Raw genomic sequence first — 19,463 nt, forward strand, 5'->3', positions numbered from 1 at the left:
CCCCGGTACCCGGCGTTACACCCGCCCCGGTACCCGGCGTTACACCCGCCCCGGTACCCGGCGCGCCCCGCCCCGGCCCACTCACCCCGCCCCAGCTCGGCTCGGCTCGCCCCGCCCCACCCGCCTCACTCCGCCGGGTCCTTGCTGTGTGCCCCCTGAAGCCGCGGCTTCTCCGGCCGTTCCCCTGCCCTGCTGGCGAGCGGGCAGGGCTGGCAGCGCCGCGCTCCGGCTCCGCGGGCATCCGGGCACGCCCCGTGTTCTGGGGGCCGCGTCCGGCGGCTGCTGCGCGCAGGCAGCGAGGTGCGGTCACCCCGCCCGCCCCGCCGCATCCTCAGCCTGCCCGCGGAGCACCTCGGCAGCCGGCAGCATGTCAGCCGTGCGCAGGAAGTTTGGGGACGAGTACCAGGCCGTGGGCCTCGCTCGCTGCAGCGCCCGCAGAGAGCGGCAGCGCTTCGTGGACAAGAACGGGCGCTGCAACGTGCAGCACGGGAACCTGGGCGGCGAGAGCAGCCGCTACCTCTCCGACCTCTTCACCACGCTGGTGGACCTCAAGTGGCGCTGGAACCTGCTCATCTTCCTGCTGACCTACACGGTCGCCTGGCTGGTCATGGCCTCGATGTGGTGGGGCATCGCCTACCTGCGGGGTGACCTGCACCAGGCGCACGGCGACGCGTACAGCCCGTGCGTGGCCAACGTGTACAACTTCCCCTCCGCCTTCCTCTTCTTCATAGAGACCGAGGCCACCATTGGTTACGGGCACCGCTACATTACGGAGCGCTGTCCTGAGGGCATCGTGCTTTTCCTCTTCCAGTCGCTGCTGGGCTCCGTTGTCGATGCGTTCCTCATCGGCTGCATGTTCATCAAGATGTCCCAGCCCAAGAAGCGAGCTGAGACCCTCATGTTCAGCCGTGCCGCGGTCATCTCGCAGCGGGATGCCAAGCTCTGCCTCATGTTTCGTGTCGGCAACCTCCGCAACAGCCACATGGTGTCTGCCCAGATCCGCTGCAAGCTGATCAAGGTAAGGCCTGCCACGACAGTGGGTGGCATAGGGCACCTGAGTGGCAGTGGGCGATATGGGCAGGTGCAGGGATGTGCACACAGGGCAGGTAGCGTGAGGCTTCCCCTGTGCAGCCCCTGCTGCTGTTGCCTGCTGGCAGCTCTGCCCTGCCCCAGGGACAGCTGTTCGGTCCCGTGGCATGCGGGTGAGAGGGTGTGACTGGGGTGGTATGAAGGACTAGGGAAGAATTTGGTGTAGCTGTCCATAGTAGGAGCCGTGAAAGAGCCAAGCAGGCATAGGGGAAAACTGTCTCATCAGAGACCTCCCAGGGGCATTTCAGTGGATTTGGTCAGGATGGATGGATGTGTCAGGATGCAGGATAGCTGCAAGGAAGGGTACTAAGGCATGCTGCTTAGCAGATGATGGCTGGGAATAAGGAATTGATTTGTGGTGATATTAAACTAGGATAAAAATCAACCTTGACCTCTTCTTCCCCTTGGGGAAACTTGGTGAGCTTTAACTTGCAGTTCCTTATCCCAGTGTTCCAGCTAGTGACCTCACAGCATTTCAGAGGAACTGTATAGGTGCTTTAGTGGAAACACCCTTTGATTGTCACCAGTATCTGTTTATTAATCACTGGCAATGGTCAGTATAACTCAGAATGCAAGAAAACTGGAATTCAAAGGAGATCATAACAACCAAAAAAATAAAATTATGAGGACAGAAGAATTTTGCAGGCACGAAAGTCCAGAAGATAAATTGGGCTGGAGTAAAATGGAAGAAAAGCACTGTATGGCATGCTGAGACTCAGCAATGTAGCATCTCACAGCAGCTCTGTCTTGTCATGGGAGCACACTTGGTGGGGAGCTCTGTCCGAAGCTCCTCAGCTGTCAGAAGCCGGGTCCCAGTGATGACATTAATTTCAGGCTATCATATTTGAGTGTTATAAATGTTCTGTACTCTGTCTGGTAAACCTCTCTTTGGAGCAACTGGCCTTTTTAATAATCTGCATAAACAAGCATGAAGCAGTAGGTGACGGGGCAGTGGTAAATATGAAAGGCTGTTTTCCTTCTGTTCTGTGCCAAATGCTAGACTGAGCTGTTAATTTTTCTTGCTACAGATTACCACTTAAAATGGAGAATCTGCTAAGATTTAAAAAGAAGTTGGAGATATGTATAGGAACAAGCTGTAATGAGTTACATTGGAGCAATTTTGGTAGGAATTGGAAAGCCTGCTGAACCATGTTTTTTGTTGCTCTCTAGCAGAAAGCCCCTCTAAAGTGTTTAATTCCATCATTTAAAATGGAATGCAGGTCAAAGTGGAATAAAAGTGGTATCACATTGTGTTTTTACAGAGAGGGTAACTCATTTTCTTTTGAAATAAGACACTGAGTATACAACCTGATGTCCTTTCTGCTGACAATTCTATTGCTACACAATGCTGGTGTGCAGATGACTGGGACAGAAAACTCAAGGACATTTGATGGACCTGCATGACCACTGTGTCTTAGGATAGCTGTTTTGTAGGCCAGATGATGAATCACTGAGTAGTTCTTGGTTTTTTTTTTTGTATGATCATCATGCCCATGTGTTATCTTCAAGTTGCTTTGTGACCTTTGGCAAATACAAGCTATGAAGAGAGGAAGATTTAAAAGTGAATGTGCAGTAGCTGCCCCCTCAGTCAGCATGGTATTAGTTCCCATGTCTTTCTGTAAATCCTCGTCACTGAACTGGACACACCTTTCTAGTAGCTGGTGGTGGCTGTTCAGATCGCCCTTGAATTTACATCAGATGCTTTGAGGTAGCTTTGTGTGTCCTGTAAACTTGTGGTGAATATGCCAGAGTTCACTTGCTATCCTCAGCAAATTCTGCCTTTTTGTGATTAGAGCTCTGTCCCCTGTACTTCCCTGCAGTGCTGCTAACAGCTGATCTTGCCATACTTCTGCTGCACCTGATTAGGTAGCTAGAATTTTCTTTTGTGCTGGTGTCACAGTGAAGGAATATGAAGGAACACATCACATGTTCGTACTTGAGATAGGAGATACATTTAGTAGTGAATGTAGTGTTTTGCTCAGACCAGTGGAGCTCTGAGGATTTACCTTTGTAAGGAAAGTACACTAATCTCAGTCTGTCTGAATGGCAATTACTGACAGTGTGATACCTCCCCTAATACATTCAGTAGACTACAATGGTGCTGCCACACTGGGCTGGCTTTTCTTTGGGTCTAGGGACTGTGCTGCAGCATGGCATAGTGATACCATGCAAAAGTCTGAGGCCCTTTTTTGACTGAGTTGTGGAGAGTTTGGAAAACAGGTACAAGACTAATTCTGTGTGTTTCAGCAAAAACTTTTCCAGAAACCCACATATTTCTAAGTTACATTGAGTGCTACAGAAGCTGGAAAAAGCAAAATCCTGGGGTAAGAAATAGCAAAAAAGCTATTTGGAACTAGCTGCTGAAAATGTGCAGTTTCAGGTCCTGGATTTTTAAACGTCACAGTGAACTGTATTTTTCTGCCTGTTGATTCCTGGACCTTACTAGTGTGCTGATATCACTAGTATTGGTGTGTAGTCATCTACATAGTGTTTCAGCTAGTAGTGTAGGACATTTTGATTCAGAAAGTTGAGGAATGTAAAATCATCATAGCCTGTTTTCAACATGTGCTAACAATAGTTTTAAAAATACAGTTGTGAAGCATGATAGCCATAGAGGCAGTGAGCTTTGGGTTAGAACCAGCAGGCACCTATTCTTTAGGCTGTACTTACTAACAGCTTTAAATAAACTGAAAGCAAACAATTGTGACAGAAGGTTGGCAGATGGCAGGTGACAGGCATTGGAAATAAGTAAGAAGACCCATTATATTGTGATTTCAATAAATTGATAAGCAGGGCAGAAAGTGCAAAAAAATACATTTTTTAATATTACAGAAGTGTTCCGATTGGAAGGAACTTCAGGAAGTCTCTGGTCCAACCTTCTGCTGAAAGTGTGGTGAGCTAAGAGATCAAACCAAGTTACTTTGGGCTTTTTCCAATATCATTTTGGAAACCTCTAAGAAAACAGAATGCACAGCCTTGCTGGGCAAGCTTTTCTTCTGCTTGACTGTCATGATGAAAATGTTTTTCTTCAACCCAGTCCAAACTTCCCTTGTTTTATCTTACACCTGTTGTCTCTCTTGTTACTGCTGGGTACCTCTGTGAAAAGCCTGGCTTTGTCTTCTTGATCACCTTCCTCTCAGATTTTGGAATGTTTCTGTTAGATCCCCTTCTATGCCTTCTCTTCTCTGGTCTGAACAAGCCCAGCTCACACAGGTCATATTTACAGCATGGGGAAACTAAACTGCATTAAAAAGTAGCACTGATCCTAGGAATTATCTACAGTAGAGCTCCGGGTACAGGGTCACAACCAAAAAGCTCCACACAAATCTTTAGCAATGATATCAAAGTAACAAGATCATGTTATTCCAGTAATATAAAATACAATAACTCTTCTTGCAAGCTGGGCAGTTCAGCATTTTTTAGATTCGTTTCTCTACAACATGCTACAATATTAAGCTCGATGGTGCTGCATCTTTTGCATCCCACTTTTTCTGCTCCAGTGCTTAATTAGTTCACCTGGATATCAAAACATAATTATGTGAGTTCTCTAATGAGTGAACTGACAGAGGGTTAATAATCATAAAACTGCATCATGTCCGCTTAAAGAGAGATGCATAAACAACAGGGTTTAGAAAAGCAAAGAGAATGAATAAAGGATAGGAGGGAAGATCTGAAGGGCGTGATGTGCTTGTTCAGACACTGAAACAGCCTAAGTGCAGTGGAAGTCTGCCTTGTAATAAAAACCAAAACATCCATTGGCAGAAAGTTAAAGACACAGAAGTCTTTTTTTTCTTTTTTCTTAGCTGTGAAAAAATTTACCTTTGGGGAAATTCTTTGAGACCTTTAGATTATCCATCTCTGACCACATTTAAATTGCAAGCCAGGGCATTTCTAAGTAATTGTGCCCTTGTTCAACATGTATTAATCTGCAAAATTTGCTTGTCTTTGTGTTATGTGGATGGTCAAAATAAAGAATCACAAGTGTTCCTTCCAGACTTACTGCTGGCAGTTTGTAGTCTTCTGCCTTATTTTGTGATCCTTTGAGTAAAGATGTAAAACAAAGGTCACTGGCTAGGAACCTGGATGTATTGGGGCTATTAAGCTCTCTTCATTCAGGTTAACATCTTTTTATTCAACAAACAAGTTTTTTTCAAGAATCCTCCATGCCCTGCATAAATCAATCCTGTATGTAAGATACTGAATACCTCAAACACAACCTTCTGCTTTCTCCCAGATCTGTTACCTCTAATCACCCTCGCTGGGTTTGTTTATTATTGAACGGATTTGATCGAAGACTCTTCCGCAAAGAAAAATGGTTTGTAGATCAAACAGTTCTTAAGTCAGTCAGGCAGCAGTTTGTGCAAATATGCACATTTTTGTCAGGTAAATGTATTTGATAAGACTTGGGGACAATTTGAGATTTAGATGTTGGTTCATACAGCTCATGTTGAGGCTCGTTACCTTGGAGCAAGGCTCATACACGGCCAATCAATTTGTGCACCCACTGCAGGAACAGTAGCCAGGCAACAAAAGCAGTGGCGTAGTCTGCAGCTTGCCTCAGGAAAAGAGAAAAGATGTTTTTGCAGTAGGTTGCTTACCCCTTTGCATATAACAGAGACTGTCACCACTGGTATGCAGCAGTAGTTTTGATGGCTTTTATTTCATAGCCTTTTTACGTTTCAAATCATAAATAATTTGTGAAAATGCTTTCACACGCAATCAGCTGATGTTTTCTCTGTTTTCATCAATACTGGAGAAGTTGATTCTTGTCCTCTTGTGCAGGGGAGAGCTTTGTTACTTACATAGGAAGAATGTTTTTTCCTCAACGGCAAAACAAACACATAGCATATAAATGAAATAATGCATTGTATTTAATAAGGAGCTGTACTCCAGCAGCTACCTAGCTGGTTATGTAATCTCCAGTAAATACCAGGCAGTTAAAAAGTCAGCATTTTTAGGATACACGTGAAGAGGAGAGACAAAATGAAGATATACGAGTTGCTTGGGGATTTTCTTTAAAGACAGAAGCTTTCTTAAAAGAATACTAGTCAGATCTAAGTTGATGGCAAAGCTGTTGCCTTTGGCTTGCTCTCAATGAATGATGTTTCCAAGCAGTGGAACCAGTACATTTGTCAATACAAATGCAACACAATTAAAACTATTTATTTATTCATTTACGATAATATAATTTACAATAATATTTATTTATAATCAATAGTCAGCTTCTTAAAGAGTGCTTTTTAATCAAACAATAAACAGAAAGGATTCTAAATAGGATTTATATCAGCTGTGCAAAGCTTCTAATTTTAATGGGCAATTTCCACCAGAGACCTTCAAAGCAATCAGGTGAGGAGCTGCCTGGCCAACTGATGTAACTTGTAGTTATACTTTGAATACCAGGAAAATTTGGAGGGAGCACTATGGGGTGGAGGGAAGTTATCATAGCTGTATTTTTATTGGACCCATGAAATGATGGAAAGAAAAATGAGGCACTTAGCTTAATAACAAGTTCATTATTAAGGTCAATATCCAGTTGGTGGAATATGCAAGGGGTGATAGCATCATCAGTATCAATTCAGATGGTTTTGTGAAAATGTCACTTACCAGATGTACTGTGCAATTACTATGATGTTTACCTTTGAGTTAGTACATCACAGTGTCTGCCAAACAGAAGAGAGTAACATACAAAAATAATGAAACGTGAATTCAAACAACAGAACAAAATGTGCCCAGCTTGCAGATTTTGGTCTTGTTAACAGAGCTTTTGCCACAGGATATTCATGTTGAACATCCATTACAAGGCATGTAGTGTGGTACACGACATTTTTGTCAAAGTGTATAAATATATATATATATGTGTGTGTCATAGTAGAGTTTGTAGGTGGTGATGAGATCTACTGGCATAATAAGAAAAGTCAAAATTGGTCTTGCAAAGTAGCCTCATAGTATTTAGCATTACTTATATCTCCATCATGAAGCCCCCAGACCTAATACATGTAGCTGGTAATGTCATGGAGAAGGTGGGTTTAAACTTTATTGCACTGATTCCATGTTTTGCCTCACATGGTGATTACTAAATCATCTTTTTATCTTTAGTCCAGACAGACACCAGAGGGAGAATTTCTGCCGCTAGACCAGTGTGAATTGGATGTTGGATTTGGAACTGGAGCCGACCAGCTGTTTTTAGTTTCCCCTTTAACCATCTGTCATGAAATTAACTCAGAGAGCCCCTTCTTTTGTCTGTCACAAAGATCACTGAGAAGTGAGCAATTTGAAATAGTTGTCATCCTCGAAGGAATTGTTGAGACTACCGGTAAGACTTAGAATAATATGCATGCTCTAATTTTCAGTCTTTGTTTTCAGTGCTGATATTTTTAGCAAGGCAGCTGTTAGTCCTGGATGCTCCAGCATATCCTACCATATGCTGCAGAGCTTCAGTGGCTCTCACTGGCCAATAAAGTCCTCCCTTCCCCACAGGGCTCTGCATTACCAATTCCCAAAGTGGCCAGCAAGAGATGCAGCCTGCCACTCTTTGACTATGGCACGTGGAACAACTCAACGCTCTCAGGAGGCTTCTGTTTTAAGGACAACCACTCTGAAATCAAAGTTGAACTTCAAAATTTCTGCAAAATTTCTTTCAGCATAGTTTGCACTGAATTGAATTCAGAATAAGAAATCCAGTTTTACAGTGCAAATACAGACCTCATAGTCACAAAAACTGTAGGCATAAGTGGTTATTGGCAAATGTGAGAAGGCTTTTTAAAATTTTTTTAATTTGGGTATGGTGTTGTCCAGATGGCAGCTGATTTTGTGCCCTTCTGTTTTGAGGACTCAATTCTTCTATGAATCCCGTGAAAATGGGTTCCAGTTGTATAAGGAGCTCTTCATCAACGATCCATGAGTACTGCTAAAGTCCAAATCAGTCAGTATGGTCATCAGCATTCTGATCTTCTTCTTCCTTCTTTTGAGGGTTTGTTAAACTTTGGTTAACCAAAGAGCTTCCTTGGCCTTTCAGCAAGGTTAGCAGCTGCCTCCTTCCTGCCTTGGAAACACTGATGTCCCTTTGGTGCAGCCATGTGCAGTCATCTCACTGCCTGATTACTCTCCACTCACTGGCCCTAACCAAATACACAAACCTCTGGGGCAGAACACTCTTTCACACTGAGTGTGGCAGTCTTTAGATCCCTGCAGAGGCCTCATCTTACCCTGCAGCTGAACCATTTATTTTAGATAAGCATGTATTCATAACCTCCCCGAATGCAGTTACCTGTCTGGATATTTGAAAGGAAACATTTTACACTTGAGAATCCATATAGCAGTAACCAGAGAGCAAATCAGAATTTGGGCTTACTGATTGCTAGTTCTGTCTCTGGACATTACCATGACAGGAAGTGTTAAAGTTCTGCTCACCTGGGATATTTGTATAAATTATTGTGAGTGCTGCTGTGGTGAGATGGTAACAGATTTGCTTGGTTAGAACACATTTTAGCTGTGAGTTCACACATGTAAATACTACCACTGATGTATGTTTGCACTAAGTGGAACAAAATCTTCAATGAGTTTACAATGCCACCTGTGTCTTAGCATGAAAGACAGCTTCAGTGTCTCTGCACAGCTTTTGTCTTGACATACTGTTTGGAGAAAAAGTAACACAGCCTACAGAAGAAATGCAAGATTACATTTTTTATTTAGTGTTGTCTCCCCCAACACCTGATCCTTGCCAAAGGATTCTGTAAGCCTCTGCCAAGCAATAGTTCTTTCTCCCAAGAAACAGTATCACTTACTCTCTCAAGGCTGAATTGGGATTGTTCAGCCTGGAAAAGAGAAGCTTGGGATGACCTAATTGTAGGCTTCCAGTACTAGACACAGTGAAGAAAATCAATTCCATCCCAGCTGAAACCAGCACACAAGCTAATACTGTTCTAATTTTACATTTTGCTTTTGCTTGGTTGCAAGTCTGTAATATTTAATCCAGTATTTGCATAAAAATCTAGTCAGTCAATTAGAGGCACTCCACTGACTGTCAGAAGATTGTCTAGGAACAACTGCCCCATTTTATAATCTATAAAATTGTTGGCTTACTGGCAGCAATTGATTTTTATCTGCCAGCCTGACCATGTATTTTTTGTTCTATGTTCTGCTTGCTCACATTAGAATGCCATGCTCTTGTCCATTTCCATAGGAATGACGTGTCAAGCTAGGACCTCATACACAGAAGATGAAGTTCTTTGGGGACATAGGTTCCTCCCAGTAATGTCTCTGGAAGATGGCTTTTTCCGTGTTGATTATTCTCAGTTTCATGCCACGTTTGAAGTCCCCACTCCTCCTTACAGTGTTAAAGAGCAAGAAGAAAACCTTGCCCAGTCATCTCTTTTGAATAGTCCTTTTGATAAGAAAACCAGAAGAGAACAGGTTTGTCCACTTGACTGTGTTGATACTACAGGAGAGAAGAACAAGCTTCCTGTTAAACTGCAGAAGATCAGCTCGAGAAAGGAAGGCCTTCCACAAAGAGCCCCGAGAATGAGTTCCAGTAACACAGAGAAGACTTCCAGTACTGGAGATCTCTTGAAAATTCAAGAAATGAGTCCCATCTATGATGGTGAAGACAGTGATGACAGGATGCAGCTAAAAGCCTTAAAAATAAAGGCCAAGGCTCTGACTCAGTCTACCAGTGATCTTGAGTCACAGAAGGATTTTCCAAGTATGGGCGCTCTAGAGGTGAAGTTGGAAGATAATTTTCCTGCCAAACTTTGAAAAATGAACTCTGATCGTGTCTTTCAAGAGCTAGGAAACAGGAGCTGTTGCTGATAAACTGCATTTGAGACTGCTGGCCTGAAAGAGTTGTTCCACAGTAAAGTCATAACTTGGTTTTCCCACTTTCAGGAAGAATGATCCTTTTTGTATAATTGTTCTGTACAGATCTAATTTAGGTAGCATACTAGGACTTTGAGGTGCAGTGAGGTTACCCTTTCATGCCAAAGAGATTCCTGCCCTGATGATGTTTATCAGCATGCTCATTGCAAATCCACACTGTCTTCCATGTATGCAGAGGCTTTTTCACAAAGCCAGGATCAGATGCTTAGTCAGAGAGTGAAACATTCCGAGATGGAACCAAGAAGGGCGTAACATCAGCTGAAACACAGCTTTGTGCAGCTCAGATCCTGGACTGTTCCTGGTGTACAGAACAGCTGAACACAAGAAGAGTATGTGACACTGCTCAGCCATAGTTCAGTTCTCTCTCAGTGACCCCTTTGCAAAGTGGCCTTCCTGGTGCATCCTTCTTTCCCAGTGATTGTGGCATGCTCGCTCTGTGCTCCCAGTGTCTCATTCATGATCATTCAGGTGGAGGAAGCAGTGTGCAATAACCTTTGGGTCATTGGACTCACATGAGCTCTCATAAACATGATGATCATTTATCCTGTCCAGAATTAGACCTCAGCATTTGATTTGGTGGATCCCGTGTTGAATTTTAATGACTATATCACCACTCACTGTGAAGGAAACTTGAGATTGGTAGCTCAACTTAATGGTGTGTTTTATACTGCAACTAAATGAAATTTCAGTTTGGAGACATGGTAAGTAAATAAAAGCAAAGTGCTAAATAATGCTCTGTCATTACACATCTCAGAGTTTTACTAATTAATGGTAATGTCTTTGATGTTGCTGATTTTCATTTTGTTACATTTGCTTTCTCCATTTATATATGATTCTCAATAATTTTGTAAATTTGATATTTATTGCTATTCAGCTCAATCCACCTCCGTCTGTGAGAGAGGCTTTTTCTTTCCTGGTTGTTAGTAAGTATAAACACACCTGGCTGTTTTGTGAACAGTGTTCAGTAGCTCAGCTTACAGGGTGTTCATCCCCAGAACACCAGTACCAGCAAAGCAGTCTCCAATAGAAGGATCAAATTCTGCTCTTGTTGTGTGGACAAAATTCAGTCAAACTTAAAAGGGGTGGCAGTGGCCATATTGTTTGGCAATGCATTCCTTGATGGTAAAGTGATGTATCCAAGCTAGGAGTGGCTTGGCTTGCATAACTATTTCTTGCTTTTGATCTGTCTACGGTGTGAAACTGGAAAATGGCGTTTTGTGCAGCCATAAGATTTGCTGCTTGTCATTGTTTATTTGTTCTCAACATGAATTTCAACAATACATATGTGCTCAAATCTGTATTTTCATTTATCAACTGTATTTGTATGGAATATTTAGATGACAGCATGAAGTCTTACATGATGATGACTCTCCCTACTGTCCAGAACTGCCAAAATTATTACAAAATAAAATTCCAACCACCTTGGGTCTCAAGCATTCTTTACTCGAATGTGCATGTGTATGTTGACAGCAAAGCAGCTCCAGGAGATGAGGCACCATCCTTGGGCACACTCCCCCTCTGCTGTGGGACAGGAACTGGGGGGGCTTCCCCTGTTTGGGGGCTTCCCTCCCTTTGTGGGGGTGAGGCATGTACAGATGTAAATGACATTAATTAGATTAGATTATTAGATCAGCAAGGTGCTGCCCAGGGCAGTTTTAAGTCATTTTTTGCCTTTTTTTGGAGGTGAGTAAAAATGGGGGAGCCTGGGAGGGTGAGGGTGTCACTGGGAGCACCCCAGTGTCACTGGGACAGCGATGATGTGGAGGAGGAGTGGGTGGGGGGGAGCAGGTGGGTCATACAGGGCCCCTCCAAAAAAGGGAGGTTACAACCCAAAGCAGCATAAAAAGGGGTTAAAAAGCAAACTGCATTGTAAAAAATATAAAAGCCAGCTAGTCCTCTAAGACCCTTGAGACTAAACCAGCTGACACCTCCAAGACAATAGAGAATAAACTGAAGGGAGTGCAGGGCTGTGGTACCTGTGTGTGAATATATCTTGATATTCACCTAATACATATTTTCTATTTTACTTTCTATTCATCTTCTTAGTGCCTGCTTTGTATTCTACTTTCTCATCTTTCCTGGTGTCAACTTTCTGGTCTTCTTTGTAATTTCTAGCTTCTAATCATTTTGTGTGTCTACTGAATGTGATTCTTGTGGCTTCTCTTCTTGCACTTTTCTGGCTCCCAGCGGGGCGCTGTGGGAGGAGAAGGTGCTGTTGGTTTCCCATTTTTCCCGCAGTCCAATTCTCCCTGATTCTTCTCTCCCCGCTGGATATCAAGCTCCTTGCACAGTCCTTGGTGCAGACCTTGAGTCTTTCTAAAACCACGTCCCCTGAGTCATGAGAGAGTTCAGTTTCAAGTCCCACACCCAGGGATCCCACTGATGGGCAGCCTAAAACTGTTCCCAGCTGCTGTCCTCAAGAGCTGTAGCCCCTGTGACCTGTGTTCCCTTCTCCCATCACAGCTTCGTTTTGCTGGTGCCCGGCCAGGGACTCCTTGCCTTGCACAGGACATGCTAACAGTGACAATAGGCAACTTTATTTCCACAGCTAAATCAACTTCAGCATTTGTGTGCATGCAGAGGAGGAAGATGGGCAGGACAGAGGATGCCTTTGACCCTGAGGCTGTCTTTGGATCAGCAGGCACTGCCCCAGTAAGAAATGGTCACGGTGCACTGCAGCCTGCACTGGATCCTGTTCATCCTGCTGCTCACGTCTTTTTTCCCATTAGGTCCTGCAGCATCTCGTGCACCCGCGTTAAGAAGTGCACCAGTACCTGGTATGGATGTGGAGCGGATGGAAGCTGGAGAGGTTGCGTTGGCATTGGCCTTGGCTGCTCAAAGGGGGTTGAGGTGAAGGCTGCCTCTGGCGTTGGCATGGCTGTTACAGTTGGGTGCTGATGTGGAGCGGGCGTAGAGCAGCCCAATTCTGTTGGTGTTGGCCCTGGATGCTCAGAGGGGCTTGAGGTGAAGGTTGGCTTTGGCATTGGAGTGGTTGTTACAACTGGCTGTGGATGTGGGGTGGGCGTAGAGCAGCCCAATTCTGTTGGTGTTGGCCCTGGCTGTTCAAAGGGGGCTGAGATGAAGCCTGGTTCTGGTGCTGGAGTGGCTGTTACAGATGGGCACAGGCCCGTCTGGACCAGGATCCAGTCGTAGAAGTGCTGAGTGGAGGTGTAGACTCCAGGCCGTTTTGCTCTGGCACAACCTTTTCCCCAGCTGGTCACTCCAACAAGCCAGAAGTAGCTGGCCCTGTTATCTTTGCACACCAGAGGCCCTCCACTGTCGCCCTGCAGCAGATGAAAGAGGATTAGGGTGCTGTTGGGTGGCTGCTGGCAGCGCTAGAGGTTTGCTTCTCTCTTGCAGCTCCTGCCACAGGTGTGTTCTGAGCACAAAAGGGCTCTGCTCAGGTGCTGGAGTCTCCAGAACCTTAGCTGGGAACAGGTTGGGTGTCTGTGAAGTAGTGCCCCCTCTTGTATCTGCACAGTAATCCTGGATGTGCAGAGCATGGATGATCCAGCATCTGGACCTGTGGCAGAGTGCCAGGCCTTGGGAACACGGGCACTGGGCACGGACCCACAGATACGGGTAAGGGGAAGGAAACTCCACCAGTGGAGGGAACCCAGGGCTGGAAAAGTGATTTTCCAGGCAAAGCACATGCTGGCCTACGCCTGCATGGTGGTGATGGGGTACTGGGGGGTACAGCTGGGGGCTGGCTGACCCACAGCACACTCATACCTGGCAGGTGTCGATGCCACCCCGTGGGTAGCCAGCACACAGGTTGTGGGTGTGGATGGTCCCAGCGTACCACTGGCTGCTGTTAACGAGCTGGATATCAAGGAGACGGACCTTGGCTTCCTGCAGGACATCACTTGGTCCCTGAGCTGTGAGCACAGGAAGGAATGAGCTTGCTGCTGGTTCTACTCCCTGGTCTGGGGGTGAAGTCCTTCCCTAAGGCTTTGCCCCTGGAGCAGCTGTTGAAGTGCCATGTCCTTTCTGTCTGGCTTTGGGGAGCGGGCCAGGCCCATCTCTCCAGAGGCGTACATCCTACAGCCTGACTTTGGTCTCTGCTGTCAGGAAGCCCAATCCATTTCTCCGGTGTGCTCAGCTTGCCTGCAGGGCACAGGGCCCTTTTGGGAACTCACCTTTTGCACTGGCAGAACCCCAGCCAGCAATGTAGCAGGTTTTCAGCTCTGACACAGTAAGCGAGGCATTGGGCACACAGGCAAGCTGGACGTATTCACTGCACTCCGCGGGCTGGTCCAATTCCAGCAGGGCGATGTCGTTCTGCTGTGAAGCAGCAGCGTAGTGTTGGTGAGTCAGGAGCCGCTTCACGTGGCGCACCTGCGCGCCGGGGCCCAGGTGAGTCAGCCGGGTGGCCCCGATCAGCACTCGCCACATGGTGACATTCCTGGAAGGCAGAGAGAGGGGTGAGAGGGAGCAGAGCCCTGGGCCGTGGCAGCTCAGCACCCCCCTGCCTTCTGCTTCTCGAGGCAGAGGGGAAAGCAGAGCAGCAGAGAGTGTGACTGCCCTAGCATGCCTGAGGCTCCGGGAATGCCACGCTGGAGGCTGCTGGGCAGCAGTGGCACAAGCCCAGCCTTCCGAGCAGGCCCTCAGTTGGGCTCTGCAGGGCCGAGGCGCTGGGCACAATGCAGGGAAACGGGATGGGAGCAGTATGTGGTGCTGCAGCCTGGGCAACTGTTTGAGTTGTGGGGATGTCCTCATCACTTGCTCCTCCTCACCTGACCCGGATGAAGCAGTGGGCTGCTGTAAGGACCCATCGTGGGCTGATGAGGGACCCTCCGCATGTATGCCCGGTGCCTATTTTCCTGGGATCCTGGATGCTGACAATCCAGGGCCAGGCCCCTGGCTGGGCACCTGTGGCACCCACGACGTGTGGCATGCTGTAGTCAGAAGCTATGGAGTCATAGTCAGAAGCCATGGGCCGGAGCCCGCAGGTGCCTCTGTAAGCAGAAGGTCATTAGTGCTCTGCCCACGGGCTGCTGCTGCTCACGCTGTGCCTTTGTCCCAGCACCTGGGGCAAGGAGGCTCCACAAGGGGTTTGGGAAGACATGGGGTGTGGCAACGGGGGACAAGCACCCTCCCAGAGCCCGGGGCCGTACCTGCAGGTGTCCCAGGTGCCTTGTGCAGGCCTGTACGCAGCCAGCAGGATGAAGAGGTACAGCAGATTCATCACTGCCCGTGGCGTGTGTCAGCTTCAAGAAACAAAAGCTTGTCTCTTCCAGTGCAGCCACTGACCCAAGTGCCTGCAGCAGCTGCAGGGCCCATGGCACCCATGGCCACGGGGCTGATGTCACAGAGTGGCTGGTTCCAGGTTCTGGGCACGGTGCCCTCAGAGGGCAGGGAAAGGCCACAGCCTCAGAGAACCACAGAATGGTTTGGGTTGGAAGGGACCTTGAAGATCCCTTCAAGGCAAGGCAAGGGAGTCCCGTGCCTGGCACCTGCAAAACAATGCCCTGGGCAGACAAATCTGGCACAAAGGGAGAGGGTCTCTCCAAAGGGAGTGTTTGGTCAGAGAGGGTGCTCAGAGCCACCACAGGATGGTGAAAACTGGCACATCAAGGCTAGGAAGAGGACAGGAAGGAACAATGCCACATGCCAACAACTTGGGGGGATGTGTTAAGGCAAATGAGCCTTAGCCAATGGAACAAACCTGGGAAACTCCTGAGTGTTGCAACAGAAATTGCTGACTGTGTCAGAGTGTGTGAGAAGCTGACAGCAGTTTCAATGCCATAGGGAAGCCCTTGTGAGCCTCTTTATACATCTTCCATGTTTGGAGCAGGGTGAGTACTGCAAATGCCTCAGCACTGCCTCTCGTTTTGGAGGCTGGTGCTGGGGGTCGTGGCTGCAGAGCACGAGGGGCCGAGATGGGGAATGTTCATGCACTCACTGCTGTGATTTAGGAATGGTATTCCCCAATCCAGCGTTCCCACCAGAACACTACAAACCACATGCTGCTCACTCCCCTCTCCCCTTCCCCTCTCTTCTGCAGTGGCCTTGAGAGGAGAATTAGAGGCACAAAAGGTAAAGATCATGGGTTGAGACAAGAACAATACACTGGAAACAGCAATTAAATAAGAAAATGAACAGTATCAGCACCAATATTAATAATGGAGTGTACAGGGGAGTGGAACAATTCACATGCAACCATCCAGCCCCTAGAGCCTGGCAATACCTGACTAGGCCACCAGCATGTGACCCAGAGGGGACTTCTTCCCCTGTCCCTGGAAAGGGATGTGAGGTGGTACAGAATAACCTCCAGGTCCTGGCCATGCCCCATCCTGGCCAGAACCAGGACATTCACCTTCATCATCTGCAGCACAGCTTTGGGGTCTGTGCCAGAGCCACTGGATCCCTGCATGCCAGGGAGGGCAGTCAGCAGAGATTAGCAGACTTCAGAAGCTCCTCAGCTCTCACTCTAGCCCCTGGTTTTCCTCATTTTATGGAGTGGAAGAACACATGTCCAACTCCTCCCAGTGTCTTCTTCACTGGAAATCCTCTGTGCTTTGGTGCCTTTTCTGACATCCTGCTGCATCTGGGAGAAGCAGTGGGAAAACCCAAAGCTTTGGGTGAAGATCCTTCCTACACCACCTTACCTGAAGTGCACCCAGGAAGGCTGGGCTGTGGCATATTCCTGACCTAGGCTCTCCAGAGGGAGATCTGCTGTCTCCCCATAGCCCACAGAGGCTTTTAATATGAGATGAACTCCACTTTGCCTCCCCAAGCTCAGGTTCCACAGCCTCTGACTCTGGGAAATGCTGTGCTCTCCTGTCCACCCCGCTTCACTCGCCTGGAGAGGGTCAATGGCTGATGTGGCGGCACCTCCTGCAGAAGGGGAGTAGTGAAGGTGCTACCCTTGCAGCTGAAAAGAAGGTTCATTTTGCCATGGGATCCCAGAAGGTCATCAAGCACATCATCAATGGAGTCCAAAAAAAAAAAAAAAATTAAAGGTGTTGACACAGGTGCACTCACCAAGCACGTGCAGGCAGTCTAGAGAGAACTGCCTGGGCTTGATTTGCGAGTAAGAGCCAGAAATGGGTTCACTTAGCCAGAAATGAGATCTCTCTCTGCAGCGAGCCAGCTGCTTGCCATTCCCTTAGGCCCTGGCCACAAGCAGCACTGAATCTGTGAGCTCTCACCCCGCAGTCTCTCAGGATCCCTGGGTAACCCCAAAAAGACTGCTTCAGTATCAGGGGCTGCAAGAGGCCTCCAAACAAGCAGCTAGGGGATTAGGTGAGGGGAGGAACTGAAAAAAAAATGCATATGATTTTCCCTGGATTTGTGAAAGGAAACAAGAAAGAAGTACAGGACCCCAAAAAACAAAGCCACTTGATGGGAGAGGCAGGTGAGCATCTGTGGTTCAGGAATTTCAGAGTGCACTCAGCTGCAGCTTGCAGCCAAGGATCCTGAAACATTCCAGCAGCCAGCACTGCCACCTGATCCCAGTGTCCCCCACCCTCTGCCCCATGCATTTACACAGGACCAAAGCCCCAGCGGTCCTTGAAAGGAAAACACCCAACTGTACACACGTGGTACCCTGCTCCTGGGTTCTGCAGCCTGGGGAGAAAGACAAATCCCCTCACTAGAAAACGAAGCAGGTCTGAGCTGGGCTTTCTCAAGGCACACTAAAGGCAGAGGCAGGTTTGGGAAATGGCACCTGAGCCGCAAGGGAATCAGAGAGGGATTCTCAACTTCAGAGGCACCGGTGAGTGCAGCCTCTCCTGACACCAGCTGGGCCTCCAGCCCCTGAGATGCCTCGTGCCTCCAAACAGAGGTGCCAGAGCATCTGATCTGCACTGACCAGGCCTGTCCCACGTCCCACTGACCACTGCAGCGCCCCAGCCCTCCCCTGCTCCAGCCAGCCCGTGTACAGGCTGTTCCCATCTCCACCTCCACGCTACAGGGGGATCAAACGCCGCTGATCACACCCACTGCTACCTCTGAGCTGACGGGAGAGGAAGATTTCCTCATTTGCTGTTGCGGCCAGTGGCACCTCTCCAGAACAGGTTTTGTCTCCTGCTCGGTGGCCCTCTGCACCAGCCAGGCTGGCTCCGTGCTGCTGGGCCTCTCCCAGTCCCTCAGAGCAAGGCTCCAGCCGCGTCTTCAGAACACCCCCAACTCCCCAAAACAGCCCGGCGCTCTTGCGGCAGTTTGGGTGGGCAATGTCAAACCCACACCAAGGACTCGCTTTGCCCAATCACCCGAGATGGGAGAACCACGCGGCCTGACCACGCAGAGCCCCAGGGACGGCTCTGCCTAACGCAGGCGGGGGACCGTGGGCTGGGGAGAGAAGAGGGCACGGAGAGCAGGAAATTTCCAGCGCTTTGGGTCTGAGGCAGTCTCCCGAGCCGCCCTGCCAAACACGTGTGGAGCCCCGGGGCCGAGAACTCTCCCCACCCTGGTACCTCCCTTCTCAACCCGCCCCAAAACAACTCCCACGGTTCGCCCGTGGGAACCGGAGCTCCCCAGCCGGGGGCCGCCATCGTGCGCGCCGCCCGCATCCAAGGTCCCCGTCACCACAGCGACGGGGGCTGCCCGCGCAGCGCCTGACTAGAACGGTCCAGGGGATCATCGTGCGCGCCGCCTGCATGGAAGGTCCCCGTCACCACAGCGACGGGGGCTGCCCGCGCAGCGCCTGAGTAGAACGGCCCACGCCGCCCCGGCCTGGTCTCCCCCCCAGCCTTGGCCTCGCTCCTTTGTGCGCAGGGAGGGTCCCCCCAGGGAGGAGAGGGGCCCTGGTGCCAGCCTGGGGTGCCCGGTGACCAAGGGCAGTGAAACATAGATTTAGAGGAAACATAAAGGTTTTAGTCATAGGCTTGGGATTTCAGTTGTAGGCTTGGGCCCAGTAAGAGTTAATTAAAATGGGAGAGCTGGACCTGAAATAGGGTTTTAGATGTTAGTAACTGATTACCAAATAACAGATGATCTGTCATTTGCATGTTTGCCTAGCTGTGCTTAGAATGAGGAGTAGAAACATTGATAAGTTGGTGTAGGGAACAAGGACAATTACCAATTTCCTCCCTTGGTAGGAACCCCTCCAAAAGTCATGCAAGAAGAAACTTAGAGGTCACTAAAGTAATTAGGATTGTTAAAGTTCAGAGAAGCAAAAAGGTCAAAGTGAGGAAGATGAGTTACTTCATCTTTTTTGGGACCACTGACCCAATTCAAGACCACTGACTCCATTCAGGACACACACTATGCATGCTTAATGACATTTAAGCTCATTTCCATATGAAGCGGAGAATGGGAGGTGTTAATGTTATGAATATGCATTTGTATTTTGGATATTCATAATATTTGGGAATAAAAGGTACTGTGTTTGCTTGGATCGGGGCCCTGCGTCTTAGGGAGCTATCCCACGCAGTGCCCGGTGCCAAATAAAACATGCACTTTCTAACTCTAAACTGTTAGAGAGTTTTTGTCCATCTCAGTTGGATACCAATATTAGATCGATATTCATATCTTGGTAAATCAGCAGGGCCGAG

General features: G+C 48.0%; 2 protein-coding genes across 5 annotated transcripts; one reads left to right on the forward strand and one right to left on the reverse strand.

Moving 5' to 3' along the window:
• Nucleotides 1-112: 112 nt before the first annotated feature.
• On the forward strand, nucleotides 113-11,385 carry LOC116456016 (G protein-activated inward rectifier potassium channel 1-like). Of its 2 annotated transcripts, none has more exons than XM_032134506.1 (3): nucleotides 113-1,018; nucleotides 7,186-7,402; nucleotides 7,567-9,265. In XM_032134506.1, the coding sequence occupies exons 1-3, from the start codon at nucleotides 368-370 to the stop codon at nucleotides 7,623-7,625; spliced, it is 927 nt and encodes a 308-aa protein (XP_031990397.1). In that variant the 5' UTR covers nucleotides 113-367; the 3' UTR covers nucleotides 7,626-9,265. The 2 variants fall into 2 exon arrangements, with proteins under 2 accessions (XP_031990397.1, XP_031990396.1); XM_032134505.1 differs by lacking the exon at nucleotides 7,567-9,265 and adding an exon at nucleotides 9,272-11,385 and having other exon boundaries at nucleotides 120-1,018.
• LOC116456020 (acrosin-like) lies at nucleotides 11,386-18,531 on the reverse strand. 3 transcript variants are annotated; one of them, XM_032134513.1, is made up of 5 exons: nucleotides 15,081-18,531; nucleotides 14,700-14,921; nucleotides 14,103-14,368; nucleotides 13,696-13,841; nucleotides 11,386-13,247 (listed from the first exon to the last, which is right to left on the reverse strand). In XM_032134513.1, exons 1-5 carry the CDS (start codon nucleotides 15,149-15,151, stop codon nucleotides 12,672-12,674), a joined length of 1,281 nt encoding a protein of 426 aa, XP_031990404.1. In that variant the 5' UTR covers nucleotides 15,152-18,531; the 3' UTR covers nucleotides 11,386-12,671. The 3 variants fall into 3 exon arrangements, with proteins under 3 accessions (XP_031990404.1, XP_031990406.1, XP_031990403.1); XM_032134515.1 differs by lacking the exon at nucleotides 14,700-14,921 and having other exon boundaries at nucleotides 15,081-18,530; XM_032134512.1 differs by lacking the exons at nucleotides 14,700-14,921; nucleotides 15,081-18,531 and having other exon boundaries at nucleotides 14,103-14,693.
• Between the last annotated feature and the right edge of the window lie 932 nt (nucleotides 18,532-19,463).

This window comes from Corvus moneduloides, chromosome 26 (genome assembly GCF_009650955.1).
Source record: "Corvus moneduloides isolate bCorMon1 chromosome 26, bCorMon1.pri, whole genome shotgun sequence".
Classification (NCBI taxonomy): Eukaryota; Metazoa; Chordata; class Aves; order Passeriformes; family Corvidae; genus Corvus; species Corvus moneduloides.

Bases quoted from the DNA above. Each gene is read 5' to 3' on its own strand.
- LOC116456016 (XM_032134505.1), top strand. From the start codon at position 368: ATGTCAGCCGTGCGCAGGAAGTTTGGGGACGAGTACCAGGCCGTGGGC. The intron at 1,019-7,185 runs GTAAGGCCTGCC...TTTTATCTTTAG, and splicing joins TCCGCTGCAAGCTGATCAAG to TCCAGACAGACACCAGAGGG. The intron at 7,403-9,271 runs GTAAGACTTAGA...CCATTTCCATAG, and splicing joins AGGAATTGTTGAGACTACCG to GAATGACGTGTCAAGCTAGG.
- LOC116456020 (XM_032134512.1), bottom strand. From the start codon at position 14,682: ATGAGGACATCCCCACAACTCAAACAGTTGCCCAGGCTGCAGCACCAC. The intron at 13,842-14,102 runs GTGAGTTCCCAA...CTGTGCTCACAG, and splicing joins GGGTTCTGCCAGTGCAAAAG to CTCAGGGACCAAGTGATGTC. The intron at 13,248-13,695 runs GTATGAGTGTGC...CATCTGCTGCAG, and splicing joins GTGGCATCGACACCTGCCAG to GGCGACAGTGGAGGGCCTCT.